The following is a 12,734-nucleotide window of genomic DNA, read 5'->3' as shown; positions in this document are numbered from 1 at the left end:
GGAACAGAAGTCAAATGCTTAACTTTAAGGCCGTGTAGTGAGGCCTCTATCTCAAAACAAACTAAGTAAGAAATGGTGTGGTATTGCATAAAAACAGACAACATTAATTGATGAACTAGAATTAAAACCCAGACATGAGTCCAAACACAAATGAACATCTGCTTTTGGACAAAGAATCTGAAAATGCACACCAGAGAAAACAGCGTTTTCAACAAATGGTGCTGGATACGTGTATGTAGAAAAACAAAATGGATTCATGTCTATCACCACACACAAAACACAAGTCCAAGTAGATCAAGAACCTCAATCTAACACTAGTTACCCTGAGCCTGACAGAAGAGAATAGGCCTGCGCTCATTAGCATAGGAAAGGACTTTCTGAACATGACCTCGATTAACAACTAATTAATGGGACCTCATGAAACTAAAAGGACTTTTATATAGCAAGAATATCATCATTCAAGCAAGGAGGCAGCTTACTAAATGGGGAAAAACTTTGCCAATTATACATCTGACTGGTAGGTTCGCAGCCTAACTTTGAATAGTTACTCTGCCCACCTCAGTTTTTCTCTCTGGGATGTGGGGTGATACCTATCCAAGGGTGGCGGAGAATTGAAGACATCTAGGTCAGTACCTAGCATATTACAAGGTACAATGGTTATTTTATAGTTTTATTTTTAGGGAGTGTGTGTGTGTGTGTGTGTGTGTGTGTGTGTGTGTGTGTATCTTTATGAGAGAGCAGAGAGAGAGAGAGAGAGAGAGAGAGAGAGAGAGAGAGCGCCTACCAGTGGAGGTCAAAGAACTTATTTCTTTCTTTTCACCATGTGTGTCCTGGGATCAGGCTCAGGTCATTAGGCTTAGCCTAAACCTTTATTACCCACTGACCCATCTTGCTGGCCTGCCCTGGTTATTTTCCATCATTTGGTTCCCAGTAACTCTTGGCTCTTTTGTCTTCTACTTTGTGTTTTTGGGAAAGGAAATACCCAAGTATAGAAAAGCCAGAAAGGCAGGGAATAAATGAAGTAGGACTGAGAGGCAGAGCCATGGATGGGCTGGAGAGCTATCAACCTCTTCTTGGGGTTAATTGGTTGTCATTTGAATGAGGGTAATTGACCAAGGGCAAGTGAGGCAGGTTGTTGTATGGGAGACGATAAGAAGAGGTCACATGGATTTGATTGACTTTGGACCCTGGTACTACCACTGTCCCTTTTCACTACTGACTTCATCTGTCCAGGACTGACTTGCTTAGTTCACAAGAAGGGGACAAACATGTCTTCTTCCTGGAGACTGTCTACTTAGCCCAGGCTGTACTCACATCCTCTATCCCTGCTGCCCTAGCCTCCCAGGAGTGCTGCACTGCAGACGCACCTCACCTTTGCCTCCTTGAGTAGGGAGGCCGTTTAAAATACTTGATAAATGTATTACTATTAAGTGAGGCAGGGGAGAGATGGGGCTTATGCATGGGGGAGAGAAGACTGTCATACACAAGCATCCCATTGTCTTCCGTCATGCTTAGAGAACTCCAACGATGAGCTGTGCTGCTTAGAGGTGTTTTCAGTCTTCTGGGGAGCTGCTTGTTGAAGGCGAACAGAAAATGGTTTCCTTTTCTCCTCTGTGGGGAAACAAAAATGAAAAGCATATCTGATCGGTTTATGGATTGTGCTGTTGTGTGTTGTTGAGTGCGGTTGTACTCGTGCCACAGTGCACAAGGAAAGGTCAGAAGACAGTTTTTAAAAGTCGGTCTCTCCAGAGGTCCCAGGATTGAACTGAGGACGTCAGGGTTGCTACTCAGAACTTAATACTGCTGAACCATTTTGCCATTGCCTCCCCACCTTTTTTGAAAGGGTCTCACACTCAAAGCTTAATTTGGCCTGGACCCCAAGTCTGTGTTACCATTTGTAATGTCTGAGATCCATGAATCGTGGATTATTTTTCTTTATATATAATTTCTTTTAAACATTTTTGCAAAGGTTTTGGGTTTTTTTCTTTTCTGTTGTGTCTGACCGGGTTCTTTGGTTAAGCATTGCTAACTACATGTAGGCTAAAGGGACTGGCCAACAGGCCCCAAAGACAGCACAAACAACAGTGGGTGGAGCAGCTCAAGGCCTGCTGCTTGTGAAACAGGATGTGAAGACAGTGGCACTGGTCAGCTCTAGATAGGTTAAGCTCAGGGCCCCAGAAACAGATGTGTAGGGTACAGTAGGTGATAGTGCCATGCCAGCTAGATCAGCTTGAGGTGGCCTCAAGAATCCCTGTCCAATGGTGCAAATGCCAAGTGTTGTTGCCCTTTCCCCTAAGCAAACATTTCAATAGTGAGGACTTTCAGTCATAAGTTCGTTCAATAGAACAGACTGAATTCTGTATAAAATGGGCTTCTGAGAAGAGCATACCTTTGTTCTAGAAGGGCTCCTCCCCTGGGGGAGGCACGTGGGAAGAAACAACAGGGAAAAGAGAAGATTGGGTACTCTAGTCTTATAGATGTTAAACCTATGCCCAGTACTGGGATGTGACATCACACACAGTTTGTGTTCCTTCCACTGTTGTTGTATACAACATATAGGTAGCTGTTGTGCATTCTTGTATGTGTGTGTGCACATGTGCTTGCAAGCCAGAGGTTGATGTCAGGTATCTTTGTCCATCAGTCTCCACCATACTTTTTGAGACAGATTCTCACCTGAACCTGATTCAGCTAGACCGATTGCCTAGCGAGTGCCATTTGCCTGTGTCAGCCTGCTAAGTGCTGTGATTATAGGTGTTAGCGTACAGGAGACTCTGCTGACCTGCCTCCCAAGGACCTAGCAATTGCTTAAGTCATCATCTGCCACACCTTGGCTCAAGCCTCCAAGGATACCCCCTCTCCACGTTATATTTCATAACAATAAGTACGTTGTGCTGAGTTTTCTATTTGAGTGATGGATCCAAACCAAAGTCCCCAGCTTGTGGGACACATACTTTAACATCTCCACCATTTCCAGAGCGTTGGGCTCAGAAGCAAACACCTTTATCCACTGACCATCTTGCTGGCTTTTCTTGTAAAATATTACTAAGCATGTTTGAGCTGGAGTAAAGGAGAGAGGGACGGAAGAGAGGGAGAGAGGGGGACAGAGGCAGAGACAGAGGGAGAGAGAGAGTATGTAGTGTCTAGAGTTTAACTCTGGGTGTTGGTCCTCAGGGGCCATCCACTGATCTTTTCACCTCGCACGCTCTGAGCAGGGTGGCCTGGCTAGCCAAGGAGCCCCAGGGACCCTCCTGTCTTTCTCTGTCTTCCAGCACATGCCACCACAGCCTGTACTTTTATGAGGGTCTGGGAGATCTCAAGTCCTTCCTCAGGCTTGCCAGGGAAGTACTTTGCCAACCTTTTACCTCCTCAGCCCAGGAACTTGTATTTTACCAGGACCTCATGTGATTTTGACAGTTTGACTGATTTGAGGTTCATTTCAATTTAGATTTCCCTGCTAGGAAGTCACCTAATCATTTATATCCTCTCTAGTAGGAACTCACTACCTCTGGGCCATCAGTAATTGCATGGAATATGATGCTTCCATAGAAGTCACTGCTTACAACCTGTGTGGATTTGGACAACTTCATGAGACATAATGTTATATTCCTTAGGGTATTGGTTTTGAGTTCTAATGTTTCTTGAATTCACTTTTTTAATTGTATGTAAAAACATACAACAGCTATATTTTTACCTACCTTGAAATACCATATTAAGGATTTTAAAAAAATAAAACAAAACAAACAAACAGAACTGACTGCTTTGGACAGAAAGAATCTTGAATGTCATGAGCCAACCTTTTCTTTCAGGGGAATTGGAGGGAAGGAGGGTCAGAGTCTTCTGTATAACCCAAGCTAACCTCCTGCTGTGTAACCCAGGCTAGCCTCTTGCTGCAGCCTCATAACAGCCTAGTCTTACCACACTCTGTCACACAGCCTAAACAGATTTTATTTATTTAATGTATATGACACTGTAGCTGTCTTCAGACACACCAGAATCTGTTACAGACGGTTGTGAGCTACCTAACGTGGGTGCTGGGAATTGAACTCAGGGCCTCTGGAAGAGCAGCCAGTGCTGTTAACCACTGAGCCATCTCTCCAACTCAGAACAAACAGTTCTTATTGTTGTCATTTAATCTCCTCTTTACCGTGAATTTTTATTTCTCGCTTTAAAATTATTTATTTATTTATTTATTTATTTATTTATTTATTTATGTGTGTGTGTGTGTGTGTGTGTGTGTGTGTGTGTGTACGCGCCCCCCCCAAGTGAATACCATAGAATACATGCGGAGGTCAGAGGGCAATTTGTGGGGGTAAATTCTCTACTTTCAGCCATCTTAAGCTTATTTTTCTCTCCACATTTTGTTTTAAAAATAAAACTATCCATGTATGGAATTTACTAGTCATAAATATTAAGGTGACTTACTATAATTACATTGAAACCATTGCCATGGTTTTGCTTTTGTTATTGTGAGACGGTGCCTGTGTCTGTCTATAACTCAGACAGGACGGAAACTTGCTACCTAGATGCAAGCTGCTGGTCCTGCAGCCTCAGCCTCTTCATTCAATAATAACTGTTGTGTTTTACTCAGAAAGGTGATTCTGGTTTTGCCCTAAGTCCTCAGCCATGGTTCTCTAGGAATGTAGGCAGTCTGTGTTCACTGGGACAGTGGGTGGATGGTAGGAGGCTAAGCTAAGACATTTGACCCATTTAATTTGAGAGACCGTCAGTCTGAAGGAAAGGAGCACAGTAGACTAGTAGGAAAAGCATGCACTCTAACTGTAGACACTCCTTTTGAACATTTTGGTGCTAAGACATTATTCCTAATAAAAGGTGAATGTGCTTTTTGAATTGCCTATAACTTTCATTCAATTTGCCAATCTACAGCGTGAAGCAGAACAAATATGTTGATTTTATGAAGTAATTTTATGTACTGTCTTGTTCTGTGTTTTTGTTTTTAGGACCGGAGTAGGCCCTATGACACTTTTAACTTGCACTCCTTGGAGAACTCCTTAATGGATATGATCAGGACTGATCATGAGCCTCTGAAAGGTAAACACTACCCTCCCAGTGGCCCACCAATGAGTTTCGCTGATATAATGTGGAGGAATCATTTTGCAGGTTAGGAATATTCATATGTCCATTCTTGCTTGGTGTTGTAAGCAAAAATCAGCTTTTTAATAATTGTGATTTTTTTGTTTTTATTTGTTTTCGTTTGTTTGTTTTGCTTCTGTAAAGCATTGTGGAATGTATTTAATTTTTTTTTTTTTAACCTGGGTTCAGCTACCTGTGGTAATCATAGTTGATTACCTTTATTTGTTTATCTGCAAGAGTCTGTGTTGGGTAGCTGAGGTCATGGTTATAGCATGAAACCAGAAGCCAAATTTTCTGGGCTTTGTACATTTGGAATCATTCGCTGAATCTGTAGAATTCATTTAAGTACAGGTACACCTCAAAAAAGTGCGATATTCAGTAAATCAGTCTGTAAAACTTGAGAAAGTTTCATGTGATGCTTCCCTTTTGCTACGTTCTAGCCCTTCTTGCTATAGGAGCATCGTATCACAACCCATGTGTGACAGTGGCCCTTTGCCGAGGCGGGGCTAAAGTACAAGGTGATGGCCTAAGGTATATGCATGTTTTGAGTTCAGTAGGAGGTAGAACATTCCAAGATCAACATTAATTAGTAGGACTCCCTAATTTTAGAGCTCATGTAAACTTATAATTACAGATAGTTTTTTATAGATTATTTATTGTTTTAGAGACCCTACAGTATCTTAAATGCTGTAATGCAAGTTCCTGATGTGGAACTATCCACTCCATTTTGAGTTAGGACCTTAAGTAAAAACTGAGTAGTTTGCCACAGGGATGCCCATCTTGTGTGACCTCCTCATCTTCTGGAATTGTGAGGATTTTCTCCTCTCTGGCAGCCTCTGGGCTGCGATCGAGGACGTGACCAACCGAACCTTTGATGTTGGTGTCCTTGGCAGGAATCCTTCTCATCATTTGAGGTCCTGCTCTGTTTATTTCCCAGTGGATAGAGGCAGTCACAGGAGGCCACGAGGACAGAAAGCATCTTGAGAAAGCTAGATTCTTAAGGCCCTGAGCGAAAGAAGAGGAAAGTTGCTGTTCTTTTAGTCACTTACCACATCTTTCTTTAGCTGAAGATCAGGTCCACGATAATTTGAAGCATGCTACACTTGGAGGTGTGAATGATGTAAAAATAATAATATTCACAGATTGTTTTGTTTTTAGACTGTTTCCAGGTTACACTTGTCATTTCCCTCTAGCTTGAGAGCCTTCTGATCATCCTCACATTTAACCTCTGCTCTGTGTAGACCTCCCGGCTTCTGGTCCCTCTTCTGGTCCATCTGCTCTGCTTTTCTTTTCTTTCTTTTCTTTTTGATACAGGATCTTACTGTGCAGTTCAGGCTGTCCTGTAACATATTATATATCCCAGGCTGATCTTGGAACTCAGGACAATCCTCCTGTCCCATCCTCCTGAGTGCTAGGTAAAAAATTAGGAAAGGATTGGATTACAGTCTCTACATAATATTTTAGAATGGTATACTAGTAAAGCAGAAGCTACTTGTGTCACCTAAGCATAGCGCTGGCCCAAGGAAAGAGGGTAGTAACCGTATTGTAGAGTAACGTAAATGCTATTCCCATTCACAATGGCCTTTTAAAATTACAGGCTTACTATCTCTGTAGACTTTTCATTACTAGCAGTTATGAGGTAATAGTCTGCTTCACCATGCATGTGTTATGGTCCCAGGAGTTGGGAGACCTTGAGTATGTACCTTATGGATTCATCTTCCCAAGTTTTCATATTCTACTGCTTGATATTCTATAAACAGACTACTTCCCTGAGGTCAGTGATATCACTATGTCCCTGAGGTCAATGACATCACTATGTCCCTGTGGTCAGTGACATCACTTGCACCTTTAAGAAAATATTTTGACACTGGGCATGGTGGCGCACATCATTATTTCAGCATTTGTGTAGCAGAGGCAGGAGAATGATACAAGCTCAAGGCCAGTCTGGCTTGAGCTCAAGGCTTGTCTCAAAAAACCACCAAGAACAACAACAGAGAAAGAGGAGAAAGGAAAATGCTTAAGGTACTTTTAGCTTTAAAGGTTAAGAAAATGAACAGAATAAGAAGCCAGGCTGGAGAAAGAGCTCAGTCTTAGTACTTGTCTTGTACCATGATGGCCCGAGTTCTGTCTCCAGAAGCCAGGAAAGCAGCTGGGCATGCTAACGGGTGCCCACAGTCCTAGCACTGAGCGGAGAGGCAGATCCCTGCGACTCACTGGTCCAGGGGCCTGGTCTGCTTGGTAAGTTTAAGGCCACGAGAGACCACATCTTAAAAACTAAAAAACCAAAACCTCACCAAAAACATGTGTACAGTTCCTAAGGAAGGACACCCAAGGTTGTCCCCTTGTTGAGTCTCACAAGTGTGAATCCTCATGTGCACACATATGTATTTGCACACATGAACATGCACACAGACACAATTAACTAAAAGCACAAGAAAGATCATGATGTGTAGTCATGGGTTTTTATTTTCTATTTCTATTTTCCATAGTAATAAATATCCATGTTTCTCTCTGATTTTTGTAATTATTGATAGAACTTAGACCTTCCAGCTTAGATAGAATTTAGACCTTCCAGCTTTTCTTTATCCTATGTAATACTGCCGTGAGTTGCCTGAGGGACGTTCACTGTGATGGCCCAGGGGTCCACAGATAGAAGCATCAGAATGCATAGAACGTCAGGAGATAATGACCCTTGGGTGCTGCTGTGTGACTTCTGGGGAACGCTTTGCCTGTGCACCCTTAGAGTCCTGGTCGTCATCTTTTCCCTCTTGCATGTGGAACATTATTTGTGGATATGTGTACTGGGGAGGGGTCTCAAAGCGCAAGCACAGAGTTGGATTTTGGGGCGGTTGTTTACACTGGTGTTATTTTTCTTAGAACTCAGTTTTCTTTTCTTCTATAGGAAAACCCCCACATTCTTGCTTAACTATATAAACAAAATTCAAACAACACATACTAGGACAAAAAAGAAAGGTAAAAGCCTACTGTAGACTTAGTATCTAGAAATAGCAAAGGTATCTAGAAGTCTTTATTAAGAGGATCCCAGGTGTTCTACATTTTCTATATAGGAGATGAAGTTTCAAAACACAGCCTTTCTAACATTGCAATTGGTCCAAACTGGATTTGAGTTCTTTTTCTGCCCCCAGTTGGCTAGTGAACTGGATATATTAGCCTCCTTAGAGCCTTGTAATTAAAATAAAACACCATATAAAATAGATGGGAAGATGAGTTCCCTAGCACAAGGAGCTTTGCAGGTATTGTGTGATTTTCTGTGTGGAGCATGGAGTGCTTATTGCGCAACCTCTGTAATAAATTAAGCCGTGCCAGGACAGATTTATTTCTTGACCAGACTACAGCTAAACATTGGCTGCAAATAGTTGTTTTTATTTTCCTTAGATAAGTAGTGATTATTGAAGGATAAACCATCATTTTTCAAAAGCCACATATAGGAGAAAGAAAAATACCCATTACTTGACCTTTTAAAACTCTACATCTGAATAGCATAGTTGTCTTAGTTACTGCTGAATTGCTGTAAGAGGCGTCATGACCAAGGCAACATATTAAAAAGTATTTCATTGGGGACCTACAGGTTCAGAGCATGAGACCATGGCCACCATGGCAGGCAGGTAGAGCTAGAGCAGTAGCTGAGACTAAACCTCAAGTTTGAGGCAGAGGTTAAGAGAGACAGGGAGGAAAGAAGACAGAGAAGGGAGGGAGTAGGGAGACCAATCTTTTCCAAAATAGTTCCACCAACTAGGTACGAAGCAGTCAAATATGACATGAATTACTTCATGATAAACTTAAAATGGACATGGTGTATATTCACAGCACGACATGTAGAAGATGTCAGTATGCTCTATTATTTGTTTTTCCAGGCAGGGTTTCTCTGTGAAGATATGGCTGTCCTGGAACTTTCTCTGTAGACCAGGCTAGCTTAAACTCAGAGATCTGTCTGCCTCTGTCTGGGATTAAAGATGTGCACCACTACCGCTCTGCTTCAATCATTCTTTTAAGGCCTAGTGTGAGAGAACAGGAAGTTCTGGAAAAAAGACTTCGGTTTCAGTAAATTACACCTCAACTTTCCTGGTTGTGTTTGTACCCACACTGGGTCAGCCTGATGCGTCACAGAGCATTACCTTCTGTGCATATAAGTGTGTATAGATGAATGGTAGAGCACGTGCTCTGTGTGCACAAGCCCTTGGTTTGAAGCCCAGCATACACAACCTGCAGGAAAAAGGAAAGGAAAATAGTGTGTTCTGTCACAGTCACTGGGCTAATTCAGTCTGGCTGTAGCAGAGAGACAGCATAAGGCCTGTGTTTTGCCTTTTATATACCCTTGGTATGAGAGAAGCCTCAATCTGATGAGACGGAGGGTTCTAAGAAGGGGATAAAGGTGTGTGATACCACTATTCACTGTGTTTCTAACTACAGAAATCCTTGGATTGGCAGAGGTAGAGTAGTGGGGTAAGGGTTTTACTCCCCTCATTTCATTCAGATTCATCGCTGTACTGTCTTTGTATGAGACTGTCTTCTGACTTGGAAGCCTGTGGTCATTAGGCTTAATGGATCTGTCACCTTCCCTACTAGAATAAGTAAGCTATGTGTTTTGGATGGAGTAGCTGATTGCTAGAAAACAAGACCCCATCCTCTGGCTGGGAAAGTACTCTAGAGCAGGCAGCTGGTAACAAGAGGAAGGGATGGGCTTCCTTCACCCCATACACCCTCACGCCTGCATCAGAGTTCCCGGCTGCTCACTGGGATGGTGCCTGATGAACTGTTTCTAGTATTTAAATTTTCTCTTCCTTTGTCATTCATGGAACTGAGATTTGAAAAATGAAAAGAACAGGTGTTGGTTGAGAACCCAGGCTGAGGGCCTGCTTTTCAAAGGTATACCGAAAAAGTCTGAGGAAAAAATAGCTCATTTCTGGTAATAGTGCCTTGGCACATTTACATTGACAGAATTCCTTTTCTGTTATAGATACACTTTTCTGTATTCATTGTGTTGAAATGGTTCATGACAGAGACTTAACACAAAATTGGTTCCCTTTGGGATTTTTTGCTTCCCTTGTTTTAGAAAAGAAATTTTCTTCTTTCCTCCAGAAGAAAACATTCTGTTTATTTAGTAGCTTGAATCATTACTTAGTTTTATTTCAATGTCAACTTCTTTTAGCCTATGTCAATTTGTCCTTTACAACGTTCTCCAGTTCTGAGCAATCTGATGACAGCACACGTCCGCATCCCCGGTTTCTAGTAGTGCTGTGACTGGAACAGTGTAGCCTGCCCCTTCAGGAGATAAAACAACACAACACAAATTGTCCACTGACTTCAGTTCTGAGCTCCTGGGTTTGCTTATTGACTGTTTGGAACAGATCTATAGTACTATGGTATAGTACCAGATTTTGCCATCACCTTAAAAAAGAAATTTAGTTTTAAAAAAATAACTTACCTGTTTTTTAAGAGTTCACAACAGAACTTGTAGGAATCTGTTTCTACGGAGTCTCAGGTACCGAACTGAGGTCACTGGGCTTAGTGGTGTATTTACTTGCTGACCCATCTCACCAGTGCCAGCACCCACTCCGTCCCCTGTTCTGTTGTTCTGAGACATGGTCTGGCTGTGGAGCCAACCTGTCTAAAACTCCTGCCTCAGCCTTCGAAACCACACCTAGCTTTACTGGATTTTTTGGGGTGTTTTTTTTTAATATCATATTTTTATGCCTTATGATACTTTTTCTCTGGAAGTGTATTTCTAATTTTATAGAGAAAATAAGCAAAATCCAGTAGAATGTTTTCTTGAAGCACTGACATCCTCTTTGTAGCTATTGAAGTACTTTTTTTAGGGTAGTGTCTGATTAGAGAAAGATGTGTTAGTGTGCTGAAGAATTGACTTTATAGTAGTAATTAAGAATTAATAAAATTTTCAGCTTTTAATTTTGAACCCATAAAAGTATGGGTTTAGTTGGGCTCTGAAGTAAGGTAGATTTTAAAATATGAATAAATTGAATTTATAAAGATGTGATTTTTTTTTCCATTCTAAATAAACAAATGTAACTCCATTCTCCACCCTCTGTCTCCATCCTGACTCTTGTCTGTTATGTCCTAAGATGTGGGCAAAGTGGGGCAGTGTCAGATTTATTTCCACATCGTCATTTAACTGAGTAAGACCAAGGATGCCCTCCAGCTTTTGAAACCTTATACTTAAAAGATAGCTAGCTGACAAGAACACTTTAAAAATAGCAAACTCACAGACAGGTGACAGAATGTCACAGACAGCACCAGACTGCAGTAACAAAATCACCAGATGTCACACACTTGGTTCTGTTTTCACAGCTGATTCAACAGCAGCATTTGTTGGACAAAAGGAAGCAAAAAGAAATGGCCTCATCTGAATTTAGCATCGGGCCTTTTTCTGCCCATTGCACATTTTCTCTTCCAAAATCCTTTAAAAAGTATTGAAGTTTAGCAGTACATTGCACTAAGAAAAGACTGTGAAATGATTATATGCTTTGTGCGTGTTCTCCATACTAAAAGATACACATAAAAGCTGACTGTGGTTTTCTTTCGTGATCTTATTTTTCACATATTCTAATTTTTATTCAGTGAAAATATATTACAGGGGTACAAGGCCCTGGGTTTGGTCCCCAGCTCTGAAAAAAAAAAGAACAAAAAAAAAAAAAGAAAATATATTACATTTTGTATTCTAAACACTATAGCTTAAGATAAAGAAGAGATAAACTAAAAAAGTCATATGTAACTTTACCAAAAAAAAAAAAAATCCCATTCTCTTTAGCAGGAAACTTAATCATATTTAGGTTATTGATTCTAGGGATCTGACATTGGCACAGAGCTCTTCACAAGATTTATGTTCCTGTCTATCCAAAACTCACTGAAAAAAATTAGGGAGAAGTCCAGGAGAGGTAAAATCTACTGGGCTTCTCTTGCAAGTAGTGATGCCTTCCACCTGCAAGACACTGTCTGAGCCTCGTGCTCTGCTTCTTAAGAAAGACAGAGTTGTGGGCTGGGGATTTAGCTCAGTGGTAGAGCACTTACCTAGGAAGCGTAAGGCCCTGGGTTCGGTCCCCAGCTCCGAAAAAAAGAACCAAAAAAAAAAAAAAAAAAGAAAGACAGAGTTGCAAATATCCAGTGAGGACAAAGGAAAACATCTTTTCAAGGTGAGATTTTCTAACTCCTCAAGAAAGAGCCCAAAGGGTGTGTAGCTCAAACTCTGAGGCTAAAAGGGCAGCATTCCAGAAAACAGAAAGGTTATTTGATGCAGTGTTAGTAAAGCTCAAAATTCTCGTCTACAGGAATTAAACTGAATGAAGATCGACTAATATTGAGTTTATTTGATGTCCTTGACAAGCCCCTTTTATTGTAGTACTACTAAGGACCATTTGGTGCCTTTTAAGGACCCATACTGTCCTCTGAATATTCACTGGTTAAAGACTGAAGAGGTCCTACTTTTCATGTTTTGTTTAAACAGGGTCTCAGTGTAACCCTGACTGGTCTAGAATTCACAGATTTCTCCTGTGCAGCACCATCTCTGACTTTTTCATGTTGTTCGGTTTTTTTTTGTTTGTTTTCTGAGATGGCTTCACTATGCAGCTCAGTCTGGCCTTGAGCTTATGATTTGTCTTTTGCCCCAT

At 41.3% G+C, this 12,734-nt stretch overlaps 1 protein-coding gene across 15 annotated transcripts in view; it reads left to right on the top strand.

The window, feature by feature from the left end:
* Positions 1–12,734, top strand: part of Cpeb3 (cytoplasmic polyadenylation element binding protein 3) — a 182,076-nt gene that overhangs the window by 63,100 nt on the left and 106,242 nt on the right. For 11 of the 15 annotated variants that reach the window (XM_017590350.3, XM_063265169.1, NM_001419825.1 and 8 more), the window contains exon 3: positions 4,959–5,118. In XM_017590350.3, the coding sequence (XP_017445839.1) occupies positions 4,959–5,118 (160 nt within the window). The remainder of the gene's footprint in view (positions 1–4,958; positions 5,119–12,734) is intronic. The other 4 variants (XM_063265176.1, XM_063265178.1, XM_017590345.3 and 1 more) reach the window with 1 other exon arrangement.

Source organism: Rattus norvegicus, chromosome 1, assembly GCF_036323735.1.
Source record: "Rattus norvegicus strain BN/NHsdMcwi chromosome 1, GRCr8, whole genome shotgun sequence".
Lineage (NCBI taxonomy): Eukaryota > Metazoa > Chordata > Mammalia > Rodentia > Muridae > Rattus > Rattus norvegicus.
Note: the sequence above shows the minus strand (reverse complement) of the source record. Positions and strands in the feature narration are given on the sequence as shown.